Source organism: Ambystoma mexicanum, chromosome 4p (genome assembly GCF_040938575.1).
Source record: "Ambystoma mexicanum isolate Mex_15411 chromosome 4p, UKY_AmexF1_1, whole genome shotgun sequence".
In the NCBI taxonomy this organism is placed as follows: Eukaryota; Metazoa; Chordata; class Amphibia; order Caudata; family Ambystomatidae; genus Ambystoma; species Ambystoma mexicanum.
The window spans coordinates 709,874,183-709,901,066 of NC_090927.1; the positions used below are offsets into that span (position 1 = coordinate 709,874,183).

Below are 26,884 nucleotides of genomic sequence, written 5' to 3' on the forward strand. Positions count from 1 at the left end.
CTTCTGCCTGCTGCCTCTGGGACATCATAAGGACACCCAGAGTGGATCTGAGGGAAGCATACTCCTCCCTCAGGGCATCCATGTGCGCCTCTGCGTGAGCAGCAATAGCTTGACGCAGAGACGACATTTCAGCCTGGCGTGCCCTGTCTGAGGCCGCCATGCCCAATTTGAGTGAGCGGGCCGTGGACCGTGCCGCCTGCTGCTCGAGAAGCACCTGCCTAGCAGGGGGGAGCACAGATCGGGCCACACGCTCCATGCTCTCAGCGATGTTCTCCATTGCTGCCCCCTGCCGTTCTGAATTGGCAGTCATGTCTTGCTCCCACTCAGTATAATGTGGTTGCGCGCGGCAACCGCGTTGCCGGGCTTGACCCCTGCAGGACCCAAGGACCTGGGGTCCTCGCTGTGTTGGCACCGCCCGCGGCTGCACGACTACATGCCCCTGTCGACATGATGTCCCAGGCACATCAGTGACTGGTGTGGAGGGTGACCCTGCGTCCCGATCCACCACGGGCGGAGGAGCCAAGACTGTCTGATCCCTCAGTGCAGGTGTCACAGACAGAGGAGTGTCCACATCAGAATCACTCACCCCTGACACATGGACTTGATGCTCATCCAACTCAACATGGACGTCAGAGTCGTCATCAAGGCTGGACTCATAGGCAGCCAGAGACAAGATGGACTGTAGCACTTGGGGGTTTTCGTGGCCTACCACCCCACGACCCCCACTAGTGCCGGGTTGATGTAGTGGTAACAACCCTGTGTCTGGCATGACAACACCATCCTCCGCCTCCATTGCGTCATCACCTGAAAAATAGAGAGAAAAAAGGTCACTACACATGTCAGAAGCACACAACACACACACACACCGACAGCAAACGCATCAGGCAGACATGTGACACACAACATGTAACCTGGCATGCATGCTGGGTCAACTTTGAATTGCTTCTGTGATCAGACCTGTTGAAAGGTGGCAGTTTCCATGGAAGTGGGCCTATGCAGTGCAGAAAATGTGTACGCCACTCACTACCTACATGTACAAGGACTCCATGGTGTGTGCCAGGAAATGTGAAGGCAGTGCAATGTCAAATTCAGACATCACGTGCATTGTGCATTCAATGTGTACCATATTTAGAAGCCAAGCACCCCTCCACCCCAGTACCAAAGCAGGGATGCCTAGCATGGTATCAAAAGGCTGACCATACACCTGTGTATTGACAGGCAGTGTTGACTGGCATCAACAGCTTAATGTGATTCAAGTGACAACACTTCAAATGATGCTGGGACAGTAAGCAGGACACATGATGAAAACTCTGGATTCCGCCCATGTGTGAAGAAGACACAACAAGAGTTGGACAGAGTCATTGGCCATTGAACAGGCTGAGGCCTGTGAGCCACACAGATTGTCAGAGCCTAAACATGTGTGCAACGCAGGACTGAGCCACAGTTGACATGGGAAGGCTGATGAGATGGCAGGCAATGTATGTAACCAAGGACTTGTATTACAGTGATCATCCAGTCAAGGACACATAGGGGCATGCGTGCAATGCACATGGAGCATGAATGGGCACTCGTGTCCCTGCGGGACATCTGACCTATGCACAGTACAAGTGAGATAACCTGCATCAAGTACTAAGGCTGTACCACACGGCATATTTTTGGCAGATTCTTTGCTGGAAGTTAGCATCTACACAGGATGCATGAACAAGAAAGTACACATTGGCAAGATTGAAGAACACCAGTGCAAAGGTGGAACTGGGGTGCAGAGTGGCGGAGGAGGGGCAAGGGAGCATGCCTACATGGAGTCCCCGCATGCAGGCAGAGGAGACATGCATGACGGAAGCTTTGCATTACTTACACATCAGAACCATGTACACGTCACATGTAGTGGCAATCATGCACAACACATCCCACAAGTGAAACACACACGTTCTCAACAAACACGCATCAACACTCACTGGACTGGGCATCAAAGTCCAGCATCTCTCCCACTCCTTCGACCAATTCAGGTGGTATGAACTCCGCAACGACTGCCTCATGCGGAGTGAGCTCTTCCTCCTCTGGTGCAGGCCCACCGCCAGTCACCAGAGTCAAGTTGTAATTAGAGGCACGCTTAGCCTTAGTGCTGCGTTTGATGTCATTCCAACGCTTTTTGCACTCTTGCGCCGTGCACACCTCATGGCCGAATGAACTGACATGTTCCGCAACATGCTTCCAGTGGGTGTCACGTTGGGCAGCCGTAGTCTGACTATTGGCACCCACTAGCATGTCACGGCTGTGGCCCCGCACGTAGTCCACGAGGAAGTCCAGTTCCTGCTTGCAGAAAGGCTTCTTCCTTGACGTGCAGGAGGTCGTGGCTGTGTGTGGGGTCCCAGCTTGTGCTGCAGGTGCAACCTTCCTCCTCTTGGACTGTGGCGCAGACCCTGGCTGGCTAATGCCGCCCTGACCAGTATGGCCAGTGGGTTCGGTGGATTGAGCCAAGGGAGTGGCAGGTGGAGGGACGACCAAAGGCCTGACTTGTGTCAGTGGCAGCTGGGTGGCCACTAATGGACCCTGCGCAGCAACATCAGCTGTGGCAGGCTCATTGACCGCAACGGTCCTGGTTGGCAGACTCACAACCGGGGTGTTGTTGGGTGCATCTGGCCCTGCACTTGCCAACACCCGGCTGTTCGGGGCAGCAGATGACATGACTGCCCCAGGGACACGTGTCTTGGTCTGAGCAGCCCGGCCTGCCCCTATGGTTTCCTTCCTGGCCTGTTGGAGATCTACCAAGGGCTCCTCAAGTGCCAACGCAGCCTGCGCTGGCAGACCCTGAGCCTGGGTGGCAGTGTCCACAGCTGCACCTGCAGCTACCACTACCCTTGGGCCCGTGGCAGACGATGGATTGGACTGCCGGGTCACACGGGCGCCAGTGCCAGATGCAGAAGCTGCATCCCCCGGAACCACAGGGGGTGGTGGCATGACTGCACCGACACATGGCACAACATTGTGCTCAAGTGGTGCACCCCTGCCTCTTCCCCCTCTGTGGCCGCCCTGGACACCCTGGAGTCCCCCTACTCCCTGGTCACCACGGCCACGTCCCGGACCACGCCCGCCACGAAGAGAACGCCCAGCTGAGGCGCCCCTCACCTTTGGTGGCCTCCCAACCATGGCACAGATGTGGTAGTGCCGGCACAGAGGGAGTGGTGCCAATGGGAGGTGTACACCACAATTGACCTGGGCAATTGGGGTGAAGGGGGTGGGAAGCAAGATGTTAACAGCCCCCCTGCACCTGCAAGGCTGTATGTGACCCCGGTGATGTAGTGACGGGTCACGCAATGCTCAGGCACCCCAAAACTGCAGTAAAACCGTGCACGCAACCCTGCAGCCTACGTACATGTATTCAACCTCCCGCAGTACGCGGTGGCACCCAGTAACACGAATAACGCGTACGCGTGGGACACGCAGGCTACTATGACATCGAAAATGGGTGCGATACACAGGGGCACCCGCAATGGGAAAAAGAGCGTGTGCGACTCACCGTCTGACTAGCGCGATGCAGAAAAACACGCGTAGCCAATACCCTCGCCAAAAGAAGAGAAGTCCTTGATAGCTGTGAAGTTGTGATGGCACGCGAAACAACAGGAAGCGGCAACACACGTCGGTCTCCATGAAAGGCACGTACAGCGAACTGCTGGGCCCGCTCACCTTTAACCCGTGCTGAGGGAAACGTCCGCACGCGTCACGTCACTTACACGCATGGGCCCTTTCCTCAGATTACACGCGGACGTGCAGTTTTTCACGCACGCTGAAATGCCCATGCACGCCTGTGCGCGTCACATTACAGGGGCGCTTGCGCTTGAGGGGCCTTCTGTCCAATGAAATTGCGTATGCGTGCAGCCGCGCTTACGCGCTAAGGGCCTTTCCTCGAATTACACGCTGACGTGCAGAATTTTCACGTGCCAAATCACTCCGAATCAAGCTGGCCACGCGTAAGCACACGGAAGACCACGCTCCTGCCCAGAAGGCCGAATTACTGCCCCCCAGAGCCCCGAGCACGCTCCCACCTGCCATCTGCTGCTGCTTGATTGCCTGCTGCCCATGTGTCCTGCCATTTGCTGCCTGCACATCAGCCAGGGGTGCTGTTGCTGTGACCACCCATGCTGGAACCGAAGACTCCCGACTGGGATTCCATCGCCACAGCCCAGCCCCAGGACCCAGTTGCCCACCCACTCCTGCCTCTGGGGTTGTCATGTCGGGCACTGCAACATCTGGCACCACTGACTACCCCCGGCCAGAGAGGCAGAGGGGCACCAGCTTCAGTGCCAGGGAAGTTGGTGTCCTGGTGGAGCAAGTCCTGGGGCAGTATGATGCCCTCTTCGGAAGTTCCTGCGCCGACAAGGAAGGACGGACTCGGATCTGGACTGACATCGTGACTGCCATCAACGCGGAGGGGGTGGCAGTCTGCGACTTACAACATTTCAAGAAGCGCTGGGAGGACTTCAGGTCCAGGACCCTGAACAAGGCCCGGCGCCTCTTGAAGGCAGCGGATGCTAAGGGGCGCCGGGGCCACTTGTCGGAAGATCAGATGAGGGTCCTGGAACGCATATCCCCAGCGCTCCACGTCCAGGTCCTTGAGAGGCAGACCCGTCTGGAGTCGAGCGGTAAGTGTACATGCATCATGATTGTGAGCTGTGCGTGTGGTGATGTTTCAGTAGTGTGCAGGTTGCACATCTGTTTGTATGGGGTTGAGTATTGGTGGGGGTGTACAGGGCCGTGAGGCTAACACATGCGAGGGCTGTAATGTGTGAGACATGGATGTTGCTTGTGTGTGCAGGCTTGCATGCCAAATGCAGTTGTGTGGGCACACATGTTTGGATGAATGTGTATGTAAGTAGACATGTTCGTGATGTCACGCATGTATTTTGTTTTCAGCTGCATGTATCAGCACTGTGTACATGTGCATTTGTGTGTATTTGACAAGGGTGCAACAGTGATGCAACATGGATGCATGTGACAGCGGGATGTGGAAGCCTGATTGGCAGATGTGACATGGATGCCCATCTGAACACTGCAACACTTGGCAGAGGTGTACACATGCATGCAAGTGTGGTGGTGTGTGTACATGTGTAGTGCACTTCCTGTGTTGCATGTGATGTCTGGCTCAGCTTTGCCTGCTCATGCTGTTGTATGTGTATGGATAGTGCAGGCAGTTGCGATATGGCTGTGGTATGGCTCATGTGTGCGAGTTGAAATGACATGTGTGTTGGCGATTGTGATGCCATGTCTGAGGTTTGCCAATGCCACTCATGTACAACTGTCATGTGTGTATGTGTCCATTGTACAGTGCCCTGATGCCTGTGTTTTATTTCTCCCTGTCTGCAGCGTCAACTGATGAAGAGGGCGGAGAAGGTGCTGTGGAGCACAGCGGCGAGGATCCCACCGCCAGCCGGAGACGCAAGGCCCGGCTCCCCTCCCATGTTGTGATCTCGTTGGGGAGTGAGGAGTCCGGTGCCGCGTCCCAGGCCGCAGCTGCCGGGGGGAGGTCCAAGAGGCGGAGGTTGGAGTTGGACTCCTCGGCAGCAGAAGGGGCAGCTGGGACCCCACAGGGCCCAACGGGGGAAGATGGCACGGAGTCATCCAGGTTGGTGGGGGGTTTGGTGGAGGAGGAGGCAGTGCAAGCAACAGAGACGGGGTCTGGAGGTGGGGATTCCACTCGTGCTAGTGGTGCAGTGCAGGACCAGGGACAGGAAGCAACACAGGCCGCCGCGGAGGTGCCTGTGTGCAATCCTGTGCCTGATCCTGCCCCTGCATCATCTTGCACCAGCAGGGATGCCTACGTCCAGACCCGTTTTCAGGCAGGGGATGAGCTCACGACAACTGGCCTTCCTCTGCCTGCGGACGTGGCTATCCGGGTCCGGGTTGAGCCTGTCCTGACTGGTGTGGCGTTGCGTCAACGGGCCATGCAAGGTGACCTGCAGTCTTTTCATGAGGAGACTGCACGTCATCTCGAATGGCTCGTTGACCGCGTCGGCCTACTGGGACAGGTCACCCAGGCCGGATTCCTCCGTTTGATGGGGCTTGCTGCGACCCCCTCCTCAACTGAACCCCCTATGCGCCAGTCGTCCTCCGTGCCATCTTCCCACCCATCAGTCACCTGGGTGCCCTGTGGAGCTGCCTCTGACGGTGCGGCCAGGCTGGTGGAGGAGGCATCCCTGCCACAGTCGGGAGTCGGACGTCCAGCAGGGGTGGCCACATCAACGACTGCACCCCAGCCAGCGGAGGATGTGCAGGCAGCAGGAGGCAGTGCACGGGCAGAGGCACAGCAGCAGCAGCAACGTGGTGGGAGCCATGAAGGCTCAGGGCCTTCAACATCGGAGGGGCAGGCATCGGCCGGAGGGCAGGAGGACCCAGGACAGAAAGTGTCTTCCATTTGGCAGCGGTTGGGCCACGCCATAGATGCGGAGCGGCAGCGGGTGGAAGAGGCACGGCTCACAATGGTCAGGCCCTGATGCGGGCCGAGTGCCTCGAGGCAATCCGCAGGGGGTTGGAGGTGGACACGTCGACGGCCTTGCGGACCCTCAGGGCCATGGAGGAGGACCGCCTCCGGGACATTGAGCAGGAGTTCGATGATGCCCTGGCCCGGGACATCCAAAAGTGAGCCGTCAGACTAGCCCGCTGCCCTTGTACATAGTTCTGTAGTTAGTGTTAGGTTTCCTTTGTTTTAGACATTTTTTCTGGACCTTTTGGACAATTTGTATATAGTTTCTTTTTATTAGTTAGTGTTGTTAGATAGGTTTAATTTCTTTTGTTGGGATAATGGACCCTGGCTTGTTCATCTGTACATAGTTCACTGTTGGATTTTCGTTTTATTTTGCAATTTACCCAGGGAGCAATGGCTTTCAATTATAATTTTCCATTGGATTTTCTTTTGTGGACTGTGACTTTGGACACCATTCCTTTGGATTATGATTTTTGGTTTTGCTTTTTTTCACGGACATGCTTCTTTTCATTTTTTTACATTCCCATTTCTGTTTGTTTATTTTTGATTCAATTTATGTTTCCTTTAATACACATTTTTTGATCAAACTTCAATGTGTTTTATCATCTCATTGGTTTCATGCATATCATGATATGGGTTTTGAGATTCACTGACACCCATTGGGTGTATGTTTGGGACGTGTTCGTTTCCAAACTTGCAATTGGTGTTCTATCATGTTATTGCCATTTCTAAGTGGGTGGATGCAATACTCGGGTGGGTGTTTTGCATTTGGAGGCTGACCATAGGGACCAGGGATCTAGATTGTGATGACATGTTGGCTGGGGAACATGAGTGGGGGCATGCTGGCAGGTGCCCCACAGTGCTGGGGGGTGGGGGTGGTGGTAGACATGGGTGGGGGCCTGGTGGAGGCTGCCCCTGCACTGCTGGGGGGTGGGGGTGGTGGGAGACACAGGTGGGGGCCTGGTGGAGGCTGCCCCTGCACTGCTGGGGGGTGGCGGTGATGGGAGACATGAGTGGGGGCCTGGTGGAGGCTGCCCCTGCACTGCTGGGGGGTGGGGGTGGTGGTAGACATGGGTGGGGGCCTGGTGGAGGCTGCCCCTGCACTGGTGGGGGTGATGGGAGACACGGGTGGGGGCCTGGTGGAGGCTGCCCCTGCACTGTTGGGGGGTGGGGGTGATGGGAGACACGGGTGGGGGCCTGGTGGAGGCTGCCCCTGCACTGCTGGGGGGTGGGGGTGATGGGAGACAAGAGTGAGGGCCTGGTGGAGGCTGCCCCTGCACTGCTGGGGGGTGGGGGTGGTGGTAGACATGGGTGGGGGCCTGGTGGAGGCTGCCCCTGCACTGGTGGGGGTGATGGGAGACACGGGTGGGGGCCTGGTGGAGGCTGCCCCTGCACTGTTGCGGGGTGGGGGTGATGGGAGACACGGGTGGGGGCCTGGTGGAGGCTGCCCCTGCACTGCTGGGGGGTGGGGGTGATGGGAGACACGAGTGAGGGCCTGGTGGAGGCTGCCCCTGCACTGCTGGGGGGTGGGGGTGATGGTAGACATGAGTGGGGGCCTGGTGGAGGCTGCCCCTGGTGGCTGGGGTGTGGGGGTGATGGTAGACATGGGTGGGGGCCTGGTGGAGGCTGCCCCTGCACTGTTGGGGGGTGGGGGTGATGGGAGGCACAGGTGGGGGCCTGGTGGAGGCTGCCCCTGCACTTCTGGGGGGTGGGGGTGGTGGGAGACACGAGTGGGGGCCTGGTGGAGGCTGCCCCTGCACTGCTGGGGGGTGGGGGCGGTGGGAGACACTGGTGGGGGCCTGGTGGAGGCTGCCCCTGCACTGCTGGGGGGTGGGGGTGGTGGGAGACACGGGTGGGGGCCTGGTGGAGGCTGCCCCTGCACTGCTGGGGGGTGGGGGTGGTGGTAGACATGGGTGGGGGCCTGGTGGAGGCTGCCCCTGCACTGCTGGGGGGTGGCGGTGATGGGAGACATGAGTGGGGGCCTGGTGGAGGCTGCCCCTGCACTGCTGGGGGGTGGTGGTGGTGGTAGACATGGGTGGGGGCCTGGTGGAGGCTGCCCCTGCACTGCTGGGGGGTGGGGGTGATGGGAGACACGGGTGGGGGCCTGGTGGAGGCTGCCCCTGCACTGCTGGGGGGTGGGGGTGATGGGAGACACGGGTGGGGGCCTGGTGGAGGCTGCCCCTGCACTGCTGGGGGGTGGGGGTGATTGGAGACACGAGTGAGGGCCTGGTGGAGGCTGCCCCTGCACTGCTGGGGGGTGGGGGTGATGGTAGACACGGGTGGGGGCCTGGTGGAGGCTGCCCCTGGTGGCTGGGGTGTGGGGGTGATGGTAGACATGGGTGGGGGCCTGGTGGAGGCTGCCCCTGCACTGCTGGGGGGTGGGGGTGATGGGAGACATGAGTGGGGGCCTGGTGGAGGCTGCCTCTGCACTGCTGGGGGGTGGGGGTGGTGGTAGACATGGATGGGGGCCTGGTGGAGGCTGCCCCTGCACTGCTGAGGGGTGTGGGGGTGGTGGAGGCTGCCCCTGCACTGCTGGGGGGTGGGGGTAATGGGAGACATGGGTGGGGGCCTGGTGGAGGCTGCCCCTGGTGGCTGGGGGGTGGGGGTGGTGGGAGACATGAGTCGGGGCCTGGTGGAGGCTGCCCCTGCACTGCCGGGGGGTGGGGGTGGTGGGAGACATGGGTGGGGGCATGGTGGAGGCTGCCCCTGCACTGCTGGGGGGTGGGGGTGGTGGTAGACATGGGTGGAGGCCTGGTGGAGGCTGCCCCTGCACTGCTGGGGGGTGGGGGTGATAGGGGACATGAGTGGGGGCCTGGTGGAGGCTGCCCCTGGTGGCTGGGGGGTGGGGGTGATGGGAGACATGGGTGGGGGCCTGGTGGAGGCTGCCCCTGCACTGCTGGGGGGTGGGGGTGATAGGGGACATGGGTGGGGGCCTGGTGGAGGCTGCCCCTGGTGGCTGGGGGGTGGGGGTGATGGGAGACATGAGTGGGGGCCTGGTGGAGGCTGCCCCTGCACTGCTGGGGTGTGGGTGTGGTGGTAGACATGGGTGGGGGCCTGGTGGAGGCTGCCCCTGCACTGCCGGGTGGTGGGTGTGATGGGAGACATGGGTGGGGGCCTGGTGGAGGCTGCCCCTGCACTGCTGGGGGGTGGGGGTGGTGGGAGACATGGGTGGGGGCCTGGTGGAGGCTGCCCCTGGTGGCTGGGGGTGCAGGGGGACATGCGTTGGTGGGCAGTAGTGCAAGGTGACGTGGGTTGGCTGGGGGGGCATGGCCATGGTGGATGGGGTGCCTGCAGGACATGTGCAGGGTAGGCCCCTGTGGTGTGGGCCACCTGCAGGGGCCGTGGAGGGTGTAGAGGGAACACCTGGGAGGACTCGCACGTGCAATTCACGTGTGGTGCTCCCCGCGCACCCCTGTAATACACGTACCCTGATGGAATTGCGTGTGATACTTTCTGTGCACCCCTGAAATACACGTACCCTGCTGATTTTGCATGCGATACTTCCTGTGCACCCCTGGAATACACGTACTCTGCTGTTTTTGCGTGTGATACTTCCCGCGCATTCCTGGAATACACGTACCCTGATGGAATCGCATGTGATACTTCCCACGCACCCCTGGAATATACGTACCCTGCTGATGTCGCGTGTGAAACTTCCCGCGCACCCCGAAATACACGTAGCCAGGACATTCGCGTGTGGAACTTCCCGCGCACCCCAAGATACACGTAGCCAGGACATTCGCGTGTGGAACTTCCAGCGCACCCCTGGAATACACGTACCCTGCTGATATCATGTGTGAAACTTCCCGCGCACCCCGAAATACACGTAGCCAGGACATTCGCGTGTGGAACTTCCCGCGACCCCTGATATACATGTACCCTGCTCATATCGCATGTGAAACTTCCCGTGCACCCCAAGATGCACGTAGCCAGGACATTCGCGTGTGGAACTTCCAGCGCACCCCTGGAATACACGTACCCTGCTGAATTCACGTGTGAAACTTCCCGCGCACCCCTGATGTACACGTACCCTGATGGAATCGCGTGTGGAACTTCCAGCGCACCCCTGAAATACACGTACCCAGCTGAAATGACGCAAGGTACTTCCCGCGCACCCCAGTGATACAAGTAGCCCGCTTGCCGTGCTGGTACAGGGTTAGCACAGCCCTTTGCGCTGGATTGGGGATTTTGATGGCTTTTCCCTGCGTGAGAGGCGTTCTTGGGGGCGTAACTGGCGCTGCTGCAGGGTTGCTGCGCCACTGTGCGCCACGGCTGGTTTTGGTAGCTGGAATCCATGAATACGCTGTGCGCGGAAATGGATTTTAGCACACGTGTCTGGCGCAGGGATTCGCACGCGCACACTGTGCGCCAGCCGCGTGCGCCACTTGTGCGCTGAATTCTATGAATTACCCCCATAGTGCCACAAGAAGGAAACTAGTATTTTAACTGCCTGATTGTAAGAATTAAACATGTATCTTTTAATGTGCATGAATAACTAGGTGCAAAGAAATAAATATTACAAAACGATTTCTGTTTTTTAGTTAAAACCTATTTTTACTTGCTTATAAAATACTCTCATTGGAAATTGGACTTACATTTTTACTCCCATTAAAAATCATTTTACTCCCAACTTTAAAAAATAGGGAGTAAAATACTCCCACTTCCAGATCTTATCTGGAGCACTGCTCCCAGTTACATTATTGCAATCCACCCTCCACATGTGATTGGACTAAAACCTCTTCAAAGAAATCCCATCTTTCCCCAATGCCTACATTTTCATTGGCAGATGTTATCTTAACTACCATCTTCAGCTCATGTGTATAACACACCTCTTCTTAGGATTTGTTTGTGGTAGTTCATGACATCAGCACATGGTCAAAAATGTGTATGCAAACATAATTCATTACAAGCAATAATGGGCCTAAGCCCTTTGAAGCTTAACTTTTAATTGCATATGGTTCGCATAAATATGCCAAGCGATATGAAGATGGCTGGGTAAATAAGTTTTTTTGAATTAGCTATGCTATCTCATTCCCCGGGTCACTGGCTCCATAGGAACTTTCTAATCTAAATAACTGCCACTTCATTGCACACTAGGTAACAGAAGGGACTGCCCTCTATGTGGGAGGATGAAGGGCTACAGAGTTATACAACAAAAGGGGTATCCTACCACAAGATAAATTATCGACAAAACATTGGAACAATCATCTCTCACCTCCATTCATTGTTAGGATTGTTAGGATTTAAGCACTGACCTGAACACGTTTTTTGCAATCTCAGCACAATTCATTTAAAATGGGGTTTTCTTCTGTATGTGCAAGTGCCCAGAATGCTTCAAATTTTCCTTTGTTCCTAATGAATTTGCATTTAAGGTCCCAAGCACTTGCTGTTTGTTTCCCCACTGTATCACTTTAGATTTGTATGTATTTAAACACTGTGACATCTTGCATCTTGTTACTGTTTTCTCAAAAACCCTGCATTCAAAATAGAAAATATGAATGTGACGTGAAAGATAAAAGAAAAATTGACAGTGAATTAAATAAAGCTGCGCAAAGAAAAACGAGTTGTTACTGACATTTGTTGACATCTGTGCAGACTGAAGTGCACTTCCAAAATAGTGTCACGTCCGGGTGCATATAGAAAATTCCTTATTGCTACAAATCCCTCCAAACTATAAATGACACACTATGAACAATGTTTTGTTGATAATTTATCTTGCGGTAGGATACTCCTTTTGTTGTATAACTTCATTGCACACATCACATCTGAAAATACCATTGACACTCCTGGGTTCCAATTACTTTAGCCTAGGGCATTGGCTCACCCCATGCTTTACTGCTGGCCAAAAACAATTTGCGAAACCCCTTCTGTCAAGCTCTCCTGCATTCAGGAGATTACCTCTCCCATCTGCGATACTTATCAGACCATATACCCCATTGCCGTCTCCTTCAGCTGAGCTGCCGCAAATGTTAAAGTTACTTATTTACCCATCCTCTGGCCTCTGTAATCCTGCAGAATCAGTTTCTCAAAAGTCTAAGTAAACTTGGCAAACAGCCTTGACTGCTGTGATCTAATCCATTTGTAAAACGCCACTACATTTAGATTCACACATTCCCTATGTGTTTTTATCAATGTGCAGAACACCCCATGTGTGAATTGTTTTTCATTTGTGGTTTTAATATTTTATCTTTCTGCTCGCGTGTAAGCCAATATGTATCAATTCTAAACAAAAGGTAACACTAACAAGTAACATATCCCAGCTACAAATAACTGCACTCTATACATAAGAAAATGCAACATCGCACTCGCTGCACCCCCAGTAATCAATATGGTGTGTGCGAAAGATAAAAGAAAAATTGACAGCGAATTAAATAAAGCTTTGAAAATAAAAACTTGCTTGTCTGGACTTTTCCTGACTACCCCAACATTCCCCCCTTTAGTTAATACTTTACCAAATCATAATCATCTTCTTGGGGAACAACCCTAGAATCATCTCTCACACCGTCCCAAAATGGGCATACTCCTCCGCTGAACAAGCCCAACTTGTCGCCTCATATCCGTGGCTCCACACAATCATGCCAATTTGGTGGAGGACACAAGACAACTTCAGTTTGAGTATGCATATGGGATGACTTGGTATTGGCCCTAGCCTTGGACAGAGTCACAGTCATCATAGTAGTAGATGTCGGTACCTGGGCAGAGCAACACAGTACGAGCAATTGACAGGAACAGAAACGAACAAGGAAAAAGACAATAATAGGCAACAGGATCTTCACAGCGAGGTTCAACCACGAAGGTAACCAAGCACTGGGTCAGCGTACCATTCTCAGTCGTTGGCAGACACAAATGTGTAGCAGGTACTCCCAATTTTTGCACACACTCTGCCCTCCATTGCTGCTAGGAGGTCGAGTATGTACCGATTCTACAAAGTCATTAGCCTTGGTGCCCGCAACTTTTCCCTAATGGCACTAAAAGCAGACTCGGAAGTGTTCACAAATAGCAAAGGTTTGTTCCTAGTCACCTGGAGCCATTTAGCATTTTCCGCTGCTTGGATGCCAGGAGAGAGGCGAAAAAGGTCTTGGTGTGGCTTAACAGCAGGGTTTTGATCGAAAATGTCTGCTAAAGCCTTTGATGATGCTGCTGAAAGGTAATTGGATTTTCTCCTTCGTTGCAATTGTTCCTGATTTTCACCGTCAACCATAGTCTTTGGTTTGTCCATATAAGATGATGAAAGGGGCCCCCTTTCGGGCATTGGTGGGGCAAAACTAAATGTTCATCAGAGATGACGAGAACGGACACGTGAAGGGTTGAGAACTGCACACACCTGGCCAAGCTGGAGACCACTGCCTTTGTGCGTTTCGGCCACATGTCCAGAAATTATCTAGACAAGCAGCCACACCTCCAGCCAGATCAGTGATGTGAAGCGTGTGGCTGCAGTTCCCACTTGTGCCAACGGGCACCATGCCATTTAAAACACAGAAAAATTGGTCCATGTAACTCAACAGGTTTTTCTGGTTCTTTGAGCCACGTCAGATGCTGCAAGTAAGTTCTCCACACTGTCCCACATTCTAGATTTATTTGTGCCACCCTTTCTTCTGAGAATCCCCTCATTCCTCCAGCTCTGAAACTGTTCACCCCTTGCTCCAATAACTTTTTTATAGCCCCTTCCAAAGTCAGTTGGGCTCTTTGAACACACGCAATGTATACCATACAGTAGATGTGAAGTAGCACCTAATAGAATCAGAACCATGAGCAATAAAACATTAATTAGGAGTGCGATTCTATCAGGCACAGGATTAATTATTCGAAGTTTATTTGCCAGGTTGGGATTGATCCCATGATTTATCCTTTATTGCTGAAAGGCACAGTTCTAAATAACAAGACATTACCATTCGGTAAGAACAATTCTTCTCTTTTTCATTTTCTTGACCATTTGGTACACTCTTTTGTCATGAGATGCAAGACTCAATGGACACAATAACTTATTGTATTTTTTCTTTCCTTTTCCCGATTTTTCCCCTCATTTTGTTTCTGTTTTCTCACCCTAACTAATCCTCCCCTATTCTCCTCCCTGTTGTTCTTTATTATGTGTAACTTTTCCATTTGAATGCTCTTCCATTTCTTACTGTAAATCAATGCACAAAATACCTTTTGCAACACAATGTAGCCCTGATTTGAAAAGGACGGTTTGATCCATCGAAACACATGTCATCACTATAGGGCATTTGTTCGCCTAATACACTTCTATAAAAACCCAACCTTATTGAGTGCAATTTTTCTTTGAAGTTTTGGCGCAAGAATTTAAAAAGTTTAACAACAATTCTATCCCTCTTTGAACACACCACATATTTTTCTGTTCTTTACGATCAGCAACTGAACAGTCTTCGTCAATTAGTACGAGTGATGTCATAATTGACTGTTCTTTAAACTACCCTCGGACCCTGCACAAGGACAGGTGCGCTAGACATAACGCATCTGCTACCTCTACCTCACTCGGGATAAACACCCTAGGGAAGCAAGAAGCATGGGGGATGAGAGAGAAAATGTAGCAATATCCTGTGGATCTCTCTCTCTATCCACCTTCCTCATATGGCCATACGATATGTTATCTGCTGCGAAACCATGTGCATTTGTTATGTGATCTAGTTTATCATCCACATTAGCCAAAAAATCACTATTAACCATTCTTTTTTCTCTTGAAATTATCTCTTTGAATTCCACAAAACTAGACACACTTAAACTTTCTGTATTTACTCTTGTTGCCATCTTCAGACATGACACAAAGACGATAAAAACCATGAAAACATTTATTTTCACACAATTTACAAATGTAGACATTTCTTTTCCTAAACTAAATGATTCAAATTTCAGATATTCGTTTGCACCTCCTTTGCACTGAAACACACAGTGAATCCTTAGGGCGTACTTAACTTTATGCCTGTTCCTGTGCCATTGCAGGGCTGCCAATGTCTCTTCGGGTATCACTGAGATGTATTCAATTCTTGTTGCCCTTCACCTTCACAGCAGTCAGACTTGAGTAAATCACTCAGTGAGGCTCGTGGAAACTCTATTCCAGTAGATGCGCTCTCCCGGGAGCAGCTGTTCTTTGTGTTGATCGTTGGTAGTGTTGCTGTTTTCTCCTGTTTGTTGGTGAGAAGTGTGAGAAACCTGATGGTATTCTCCCACCTACTCCCTCGGGATCTTCCATTCAGATGGCCAGGGAAAGGTCACTGCTTTTGGATGCCTACCCTGGGGGTGTACAAGCGAGGCAGGATCAACTGAGTGGAAGGTCACGAGGGATTGGGAGGAGAATGCACAAGGGCGAGACATGGTATTCCCCCATTCACAATAATACCCCAACCCACTCTCCCTCAGCCTTCATGGGGTATTTTCAGTCACGCCCCCCCATTCCCGCTCCACATTTCCAATAAATGCTGAGATGAGGAAGATGCAACTAAGATCAATGAGGATTTTCCACCGGAAAAGCATTGGGAAACAAGATGGGGCCTATTACTTCTACAACCTACCACTAGCATGTCCCACTAATAGAGTCGGGCAAGGTCAGGCACTTTATCCCAACTGTGAACACCTGACTCAACTTGACTCTTCCCTAAACTAAATAAGATGTAGTTCTACCAGAAGCAGCAAGCGATCTGGGGATGCTGTCCGGATCAGAGAGGCCAAAGAGCAGAGAGCAGCATGAGCAGAAGCCTGGAGGAGAGCGGTGTGCTAAGACGCTGGCCCAGTGTTTGTCAGGGGCTGCAGTGTGGCTAGTGAGCCATAGTGTGGCAGCCTGCTTCCTGCTGTCGACGTTCGGCGCACTGCTCGTTCCCTTGGTACCTGTGCTGGCCCCAAGGGTCTCTTCGGGGCAGGTGGTGAGACCCTGACCTCAACCCCATGTATCAAGAGGGAGACCACCTGTTAATGCAACACAGCTGCCCAGTGTGTTTCATGAAAGTCAGAGGGAGAAATTTGGGAGCGTGCGCTTGACTGGAGCGGGAGAAAGGCACAGTTTGCAACGTGGCACGGAACAGAAAGAGAGAGATAGCATAAGAAGTACAGAATGTGTAACAAATAACGTAAATAGGGAAAACAGAAATAAGGAAAATACGCTTGCGGCGCTGAAGGAAGAAGGAAAAGGGCTCTAAAGGCGCTGAAGCAAAGTAAAGCTGAGTAAAGGCATGTGAAATGTGCAAGAGGCACAAGAAACAAGCGGACTGGTGCAAGTGTGCTCGAGATAGAAAGTAAAGTCTGCAAGAAGCACGATACAAGGACAAGGAACCAAAGGAAGGTGCAAGTGTGCATGGTGAGGAAAATGGTGTAAGTGTGCATGCTGAAATAAAGGAAATAAAAGAAAGCAAGGACACAAAAGAAAGCAAGAGTTTGGAACTGGAAGAGTCCGAGCATGGGGAAGGGAAACCTAAGGGACCCAAGGATATTGTGAACTTTGTTGATTGGCTGCAAGAGCCCTGCATGGAAGGTTATAAGGGCTCCCCCCTTTTAAATTGATCTATCTTGCACTGGCAGAACCACACCCATTGGTAAGACTATCTGAAACCAGCTGTGACTTCCTAATACATTTTTATATAGATTGAGGGCAAGCATAGGTTTAGACACTGACAGATTATTATCTTGGACTTCAGCCATCGACAGCCCTTAGGAACATCAGTTAAGGGACATATCCATTTAGAGTTGGGGCCTGTTAGGCATTACACCAACCCAGGAACCTTGGTAAATACATGTTTTGAAACTAATATCTTCGAGTCTGTGTCTCTCTTGATACCATGCCTGTCTCACAGAAGACACAACCTGTGAAGATATAATCATAACACTTTTCATTCAAGCCTTTACCTACTCCCTAAACCCTTCTTGTAGGACTGTTGCAGTCTTGTGTGCACCTGATGCCATGCTTGCAGGTCAGAGAGATGTGTGTAACCTACGTCCCGTCATGATTTCCTGAGGATCCTTCCATGGCTGACTTCCCAAATAAAACAATGCCAGTTGAAGGCAAGAACGCCAGACCTTTTTAAAATAAATTACATAACTTGCCTAAACGACTCTTAAGGACTCCATTGAGCCTCTCCACAATTCCATTGGTCTGCGGGTGGTAAACTGAGCACAACCTGCCTTTTATTCCCAAAAGTGAAGTGATTTCTGCAAACAAGGCATTCAAAAAGTGGGTTCCATTGTCGAGTTTTAGGACCTCGAAAATTCCCCATCTTGGAAACAGCTCTCACAAGAAATCTTGCTGCTGATTTAGCATCAGGACGTAAGAAGGGACCAACCTTAAGCCACCGGAAGAATGGACCAGCAACAACAGTAACATTTCTGAAATGACTGCACCTCGTAATCATGTCCACAATGTCAATGTGGAGCTCCTTCAATGGAATAGAGTCCCTAGGCAGGACCCTCCCTCTCCCACCCCCCCGGCAGTCGTCCTGGTATTTCCGGGATTGAATTCCTTATACACTACACATTTCCCTACGAATCTACTTACCTGTTTCTGTAGGTTAGGGATAAACCAGTCCTCCTGGAGCTCTGCTGCGATTTGTCACCGAGAAGTATGCGATAGGTAGTGTAATTGCTCTAGAGCCAAGAGCAGCCGCTCTACAGGCATTATTACCTTTCCAGTCACCTCCTGTCTCCATAGCAAATCCGTGGGTGAGAGATACATCCTCTTTTTCCAGAGCTCCTGTTCTTCATTTTGGGCTTTCTCTTGCATTTCTATGATCTGCAGCACCAGGACTGTTGTATGGGGCTGGTAACTGCACCTGCTAAGACATGGGGCCTCATTACGAGTTTGGCCGTAACCCGCCGGTGCTACCGACGTGTTACCGCTGAACTCGTAACACCGTTCTGCCATCTGATATCCCAGTGCCACCGGGAGATTTCATTGTATAACATGTAAATCTTTATAGAAACATGTTCCACCAAACAATTATAATTGTAACTTTATTTCCACACCCTATATGGAAAACTACAAGTCTGAGGATGAAAAATAATGCAAGCTTCTATTTAACACCACTATACTTTTAGCAGTTTAAGGATCACACTAAAAGAAGTTGTATAATAAACTCAGGTGTGGAAATTCTTTGTCACAAACATCCAGCTCATAGTTATGCATGATTTTTAAAAACATATTTTGCATGTCAAGCAAGTGGACATCGACATAAACAAAAGGGATCTTTATTATGTTTTTGGCACAGATGTACAAAGTAACTTGTGTTAAGTGGGATCTTTTGGTTGGAAATGTCGCATCGCACATGACTGCTGATAATAAAACAAAATGTATAGTCAGGTTGTTAAGATGCTGGTTGTATAGTATGGGATGCTGTGTGTGTATCTCAGCCAGGCAGTGATGTGTAAAATGTTCCATGCTTGACTCTAGCTGACCTAATTCTATATTTGGTTCAGGAGAAAGAAAAGTATACACAATTCTTTTTCATGAGCCCTTGAACTCTGGGTGCTCACTTTAAAAAACAAATGAACTAGTGGTAGTTAGCTGAATAGAAATGCATATGATTTAATTACCAGTGTGATACAGGTGAGTAGTCCGATGCAAGGAAAAGTAGACAGAACTCTTCAGAACCAACACAAGAACATCTTCTCTCAATCTGAAGAAGTCCAATCCTGAGATGGTATGGGGCATTGTCCCTTCTGCCCAAAAGTTACAAGCTCCAAAGTAAAGCTTCTTCAGATAAATTTATTTAGAAAGGAGGCAGTGGGCTGTGGTGGTGCTTTTATAAAGTTTCCAAAGTCAGATAAGTATTTAGTAAAGTTCAGATGAATACTTGACGCAATCCCACACACTATGATAGACCTAGGGGAAGGGTCCTTAACCCTGGTTCCACCACCAAAGGGCAGGTCAGAGTGAGTTAGGGTCTGGACTTTACGCCCAATGTTACCCTATGGAGGGTGTGCAGAAACAGGGATGTTAACTTACCCCCTGACTCTGAATCTTCCAAATACCACTGCAGGTCTTCTGCAGTCTGTTGGGGACACAATCTTCTGCACTTCGTTCGGTTGTGGAAGGCCCAGGGGTCGCGGGTGTAGTGGTCACTTTCTGTATCAGGAGTCTATCACGGTGCACAGCAAACGGTTCCAGACAGCTTCCAGATGAAGAACCAAAACAATTAAAGATGAGAACAACTAGAACTATGCAAAGAATCCAACAGGTCAGGCAGCGAAATAAACATTATGGGTCAAAATGGAGGACAAGGAAGGGACTTTCTTTTCGTGCTTTCTTTTGGATCACTTAAGGCTGAAAGGGACCTCTTTGGAATCTATGGAAACATTGGACTTTTTTTTATTTTTACCTTTGAAAAAATTTATTGTACAATTAAATCAAATAAAAAAAACAATTAAAGATGAAGACTTCTACAGTGCAGACCCCCCCCTAAGGACACCTCACCAGATTGAAGGAGTGTTCCAACAGGGGTCTCCAGGGACAGGTATTGAGAGCAGTGAACACAGAAGCAGCCCCAGCACAGCTTCCCTTGAAGTGAGACTGCTACAAATACAGGTGCAGGTGACTTGTGGCATAAGCTAAAAATCTGCAAAGTCCCAAGGTTTTACTCAGAATGGAGCTGGCTGCAGCAAGGTAGCCCGGGAGTGACCTGGCCAGTCTACCAGTGGGTCCAGATACACTTCTAAAGGCTCAGAAGGTACTGGCCCTTGAGTAGGGGTCGAGACTGGTGGTTACTATTGGTCCAAGGTTCAAAGCACCAAGGAGAGTCTTCCCGATATCAGGCAGGGGATCAGGGCTTCAACAGGCCAATCCCTGGAGTCAATGCTGGTGAGCTGCAGGGGGTGTCCTCGGGTCGTCAGTAGGTTGCACGTCTTCATGGAAGTCTTGGCTCCAACAATGATCTGCTGAACAGTTGTAGGAGCCCTGCTTTCCTCCAAGATTCAAGATGGGAGCTAGCCCACCAATGGTAAGGGAGTGCACCATTCAGACAGCCAGGGGTTGTCCAATCCTGGACAACCATTGATCACCACATCTGCACAGCCAAACAACAAGCAAAAAATCTAATTCAATCCGAGGCCAATTATGCCTTGTTCAAAACGAAGCATTCATCCTGTTGTACAGAATTTGATTTAACCATATGGTTGAACCCATTGAGTGGCTATTTTGAATGCGCTCGTCCTGATGAATGCTGTTGTCAACAGGGGACAGTTCGGGGAACTTATTCTAGTGTGGCCGAAACAAACTGTGTCGACATTTACACTAGATTAGTGGAAGGTGATGTTTGTTCCCACGTGTTACAAAAGCATTTGTGTCCTAAGTGCAGCATCCCGACACAATGGCTGTTGATGTGTTACTTGTCTTGTTTTTAATGATGAAATGTGTTTGCTATGTATGAAAATATAATTACCCCATGTGTCATAAGTATATAAAATGCACCTATATGTGTAACAATTTGTAGTATTTTTATCTTTGTATATAAAGCTGAATGTATATATGTGTGTGTATGTTTGTCCGGCTATACAAATCCACACCATTGAACCCATGTCTACCAAATTTTGCATGGATTCCTCTTGTCTGGGGCCAGATTGTAGTCTGTGTGGATGCAAAACATTTACTCTGTAGACACCCTCATTTACTGATGCTCACCCCGATTCACTACAGTAGGTACTAGAAGGAGGTAAAATATGGAAAAGGGTCTGAAGCAAAATGTTTGATGTGTTGGTTATGCCTTTGAAATGTATGACTACTATATACAGTCCGAAAGTGTTTATTAATGCATTTTTAAAGGGAATTAAAAAAAAAAAAAATTTTATTACGCCCCTCCAAATATGGGAATGGCAAGGTTACAGTTTACTTAAGTTCATTCACGAGAAGAGAGCACAATCAATCAATCTTTCTTGGACATTTTCTCAAATGTGCTGAAGCCATAACGTGACTGAAACATGCCACACAAAAGGAAAAGGAATTAAATCTGATTGTGAAAACAGGAATGCTAGCAAAGGGTTTTTGCTGAATGGCTTTGAGTTACAAATATAGAGCACGTAGCAATCTAGACATTCCTAAGGCATATAAATAGTACTTTGCCATTACTTCTGAGTAGGCATCAGAAGCAATGCCGAAGGCTCCCAAGGCAGTAGATGCATAAGGACATTATTATAATGGGCTGGAGGCGTAGGTTATGCAAGTCCAGAAATCATGACGCTACAAAATTGTTTCATGGCACGCAGCCCTCCCAGAAAGACATTGCACAAACCAGATACTCTGTGCACACAATAGCTTTAATATTCTTTCCAAAATCCTGCTCTTGGTTTGTGGTATGTTTGCAGATCATCAGACTCTCTCCTCTCGCATGTGAACCCAGAAAATGCATAGAGAGTCATTAGGCACGAATTAAAGTGAGGATAGTTTTAGTAGTTTTAGAAAGGTTCAATGCAAAAAATACAAAATACAGTTCTGCTTGCTGCCGATTTCAGTTGCAGAACTGGAGAAAGGAATGTGCACAATTTCTAGAACGTAAAGAAGACTTTTGAACAGATATAGCCGCAAGTTCATATCAGGTTAACATTTTGTAAGATCACACAGTCAGTTCCGTCTAGTGTTTGAGTGTCTGGCACGTGACCACATATTGTAAACGTTGCTTCTTATGGAAAGTCCTCCGTTTTTCACCCAAGTCTGGTTATTGAAAGAACATCCTCCTTTACTCTGTCTCATCGTGGCCAGGCTTAAGAAGTCTTCCCGTACCACTAGTAGCAGATCTATATGGAGCCAATATATGTTTATTTCTTTGAATCGTCCGAATGCGATGTGATTGGGTCTGAAGGTACATCTGAGGGAGAGGCCACCACCAAACCAACATTAAGGTGCTAATGTATTGCAGTGTGTTATAAGAAAACCAGTGAACCTGTCCCAAAAGCCTGTCTGCTCATGGATTTATATATTCTGTTGCCACTGTGGTTTTGCATTGGTTGGTGTGTATGCAGGTCATCTGAATTGTAGGCTGGAATATGGTGGTCTTCTCACCTTTATTGCCGGATTCTTGTATACATGCATGTTATTTATTGCTGAGGTAACGCTTGACAGAATTAATAACAAGAAAGGAATGTTTTTTTTTATAAGTATTTATATAGGTTTGTGTATCACTGGTAGCTTTGTCCTCTTTTAGATTCTTAATCATGCTTGCTCCTGCCCTCTTGTGGGAGTATACTTTGGGCTATCTCCAGTCACTTGAGTGTCGGGTATCTAGTTGGAGAACAGAGGTTCATGTGAGTTGGCAGCATCCGTTACACGAATTACACCCAGCATGTCCTTGGTAATGCAATGTCAAGAGCACCTGGGTTGAACAGGTGTCTCTGGCATCACTTGCCAATTAAATGTGGAATATGGCTTGTAGAATTTTTCTTTAACATAGTAAATATTTTGACGTATTGAGAATCTGCCAAGCGACTGTGTTCTTGTGCAAAAGAATCTTGGTGTTTGCTTACATCCAGTCTCACAGACAATCTCTGAAAAGATATAGTAGAAGTTATTCGTCTTGCAAATTGCTCTTTCATTTATTTCTGAATTCATTTTGGCTAGAGACTTTTTGAAAATCTGTTAAAAAGCAACACTTGTTTATTGTCAAAACAAAAAGTCTATTTATTCCAATAATTGACTTGTTCTGTTTTGTAGGTATGGTATCTGTTCTGGATTTGATGCAGGGTGGATTTCCTTCACGAGCTTCATTTCATGAACTTTACAACATGTATAAAAAATATATGCCAGCTAAGCTATCTCGACTGGATCCTAGACTCTTCTGCAAGGTATTTGTTATTAACTCCAGCATTAATTGCCTTGAAATTAGTTTTTCGCTTCATGCTAAGTAAAACTATTGATCTTTGAATAATTTAGTTTGAGCTTTGAACATTGTTTTTTTATGTGGCATACATATTGGCTGATTATGACCTTTATTTTATGTTACAGGCTTTGTTCAAGGCCTTGGGCTTGAACGAGAATGACTACAAATTCGGGTTAACAAAGGTGTTTTTCAGGCCTGGCAAGGTAAGTGGCTGCTATTATTAATTCAGTGTAAGGAACTTTGAATAATTTTAGATACCTGACGGAAAGATGAATTTAGTTATTCCGTTTTTGATGGTAACCTTTTGAGTTTTTGCAATTCCCTATATAGCTTTGAATTACACTACATGGCTGCTAATGGAAGACATATTTTATTGTAGGCCCAGCAAAGTGCTAGGCTTTGCATTTAACCAAGTTAAATCCAAGATTGTATTCTCATCTTTATGCATCTTTTGATTCTGTTTCATTGCAGCTGTTGCAGTTTTTGTTCCAAATTGACTGTATGACTCTGAAAGGTGTTGTACACCCCCAGATAAGAGCAACGATAGTGATGAAATGCCACTTCCAGTGTTAGACATCTGCAGAGATGTGGATGCTCGTCTTTTGCTCTTTGTACGTATGGTCTGCACCCTCTGAAAGTTCCCCACCGCCTTAGCCACCATCTTTCTTGCACTCAGCACAAACCTCCCCAAAGCCCAGATGACCTGATGTGCAGTTGTAATCTTGCAAACCTCCCCAAAGCCCAGATGACCTGATGTGCAGTTGTAATCTTGCAAACCTCCCCAAAGCCCAGATGACCTGATGTGCAGTTGTAATCTTGCACTGCCTTTAAAACATTTTAACACACCACTAGACATGCCTGCCATGCTTGCTCTGCCTACAGTCATCGCTCTGCTATAAGAGTAGATACAGGATTAGTGGGTTTTTCTGCACCTGAGAAGGCCGGAACACCACCCAACATGCTCCTTAATGCTTAAAATGGTGTACATATGTGGCGCCTTAGACCTCAGGCACAGCCTCTTGTAGCAGGACTGCATTCCAAGGCAACTCTGCAGTACCAGTAGCTAGAAAGGTAGGATCCTTGGAGAACACCAATAATCTTGGAATAATAAGATATGCAAAATGTTACTTAATCACTCAGAAAGCACGCACTGTGTGTGCATGCTCGGTAACTGGAATGGGGCAGTTCTTGAAGATCGGAAAGTGACATTACACTGGTTCTGGACGTTAAAATGCCAGGGGATGAAATTGCAGGCGATGAAATGGCATAGAACCTTAGGAAAGCATATCGTATTCAGTTTACTATTCCCTTCTGAGTGCCCACTGAAAAGCAAAGGACCAAACCAACGAGTGTGAATGTGAACATGCTGTTTTGATCCTCCTTAACAGTATAGTTTGGAATGGGGTGTCCAGACCAGCGGAAGGTCACTTTCTGATCATCAAAAACTGCCCCATTGCAGGGTTCTGTCATTTCATCGCCTGCAATTTCATCCCCTGGTATTTCAACGTGTACATTGTAACGAAAACACTCATCGATTTTTTTTTTTTTTTTAATTATTTTTTTTACATTTTTTGTTTTGTTTTTTGTGTGTTTATTATTATGATTTTTTTGGGGGGGTTAACCCTCAATCCCCCCTCCATCACTTATTTTAGCTATTCCCTACCCCCGTCCCAAACCCTTATCTGCCCTTTCCCACCCCTACTAAAGAATTTGATGAGCCTATTCATTGTAATATATACGTTAAAATGTAAGGGGATGCAATTGCAGGCGATGAAAGGAGATCATACCCCTCCTAAATACTTGGGCCCTACTAATGTTAAAAACTACCTTCACTCGCTCTGGCAAACCACCCAACTCAGATTTAACTAGTGATGGGACATACTGGGATTAATTGTAGTATAGCTATTACAACAATCTGGCCACTAAGTAGATTGTGTGGTGTTGTGGCAGAGAGGTAAAGAGGCAGACTATGCTCATATGCCATCAATGTCTATATAGTTTTGAAAATGTATGGCAATTATTCACATGAGCGCGATTTTAAAATCCATGTATGCAGAAATCACAAACAATGAATCGGTATGAGGGCAACTTTAACAAATGACTGTTCTTTCAGAATACAAACTAAATTGGGGATGTGGTTGAAACACCAATTATTTTCATTGGGGTTTTTCCTGTTTTCCGTTCTAACCAATAAAGCGCATAAAAACGAAACATTTTTCTCCCTTGTGATACCTTGGGGATAGTGAGGCTGGGAAGAGGTTTAGAAATATTGGGAGGCCAGGTGTTAAAAGTAAAGAGGATCCATCTGGCTGTGGCCTCCCTTGATTGGTGCCGTGTTACGGGCTGTAGTGCTCTTATGCGCGTAGCTCAGCTATTGCTATTCCGTCTTCCGACCTGACCCAGGATGCAATCCGAGTGGACCACAGCACGTGGCACAACAAGTAAGCCTCTGCCACAGACGATGTGCTTTCTGTCCCGCTTCCACACCACAGACCTCATGCCCTTGAAAAGCTATCGGTGCTTGTGCCTAATTTGAAGGATTTGCGGCCAGATTTGAGTGCTTTTCTTTTGGCCACGTAAATGCTTGTGCGCGAAATTGGTGCATTAGTTACAACAGTTCTGACAAATGACCCCTTATCAGTGACAAATACATTTTCTGACCCACAGACTGTTGCAACATGATACAAACACTTCCTGCACATACCCCATTTCCTAGAAATCTCCCTTGTTCAGCAGGAAATGCTTTTGTGCGTGAGAAAAAGTATACCCTTAGACGTCTGTTTTGCATTATTGGTTGCTCGTTTTTCAGGAAAACGCACATCATTTGATGTAAGGTGATGGCATACAGTTGCAAAAGTCACTAGTATAACACAGCATTTCATTACTACTGAATACATAACGTACATGCGTTTGCTACTCTTTTTTTCCAATTTAGCGGTTTTACTTTTTAATGAATAAAACATGTACATGTGTAGGAATGCTTTGATATGGTCAAGCTTACTCAAGCATGTTGCCCACCTATCTCTCAGCAGTTCACTACGTCTCCTGAAGAAAGATTTATTTGAATGCCTTTGGTACATAAATGCAAGCCTCATTTTAAAACAAGACATTTCTGATGCATGTTAATCTGCTTAGAATCACATGTTGTGCATATAGTCAGACATCCAGTGGTAACCACAGAGTATTGCATCTTTCTTTTGAGGATCAAAAGGGGATGTCGACATGGGCGTGCCTGTGACACTATCCCTAATGTGACATGTAGTGTACTCAAAATCCCTCACGCGTCGAGGTGCCTCAGATTGTTTTTTTCTGCCCAGCTAACTGGACGCCTTATGCAGAGCTCTTAAGGGAAATATTGCAAAACATATAACTTATTGACCCATGACCATTGGTTCTTTTCAGTCTTCGACCTTCTTCTTCGACAGTGGTTGTGGAACCCTGCGCCGGAGACGTCTACGACTTTCGGCGACGGGTGCTTCGGTTGACACTGTCGACCGCGTTGCCTTGGCCCTCCGGCCAGGCCTATACAGTAGGGAGAGTGGGACCCCGGGGTTTGATTCTTTAAGAATGCATTTCCTTTTCCCCTTTCTCTTCCCTTCTTGTC

At 49.0% G+C, this 26,884-nt stretch overlaps 1 protein-coding gene across 8 annotated transcripts in view; it reads left to right on the forward strand.

The window, feature by feature from the left end:
• Positions 1 to 26,884, forward strand: part of MYO6 (myosin VI) — a 1,279,197-nt gene that overhangs the window by 926,449 nt on the left and 325,864 nt on the right. For all 8 annotated transcript variants that reach the window (XM_069606282.1, XM_069606276.1, XM_069606277.1 and 5 more), the window contains exons 21-22: positions 23,115 to 23,245; positions 23,406 to 23,483. In XM_069606282.1, the coding sequence (XP_069462383.1) occupies positions 23,115 to 23,245; positions 23,406 to 23,483 (209 nt within the window). The remainder of the gene's footprint in view (positions 1 to 23,114; positions 23,246 to 23,405; positions 23,484 to 26,884) is intronic.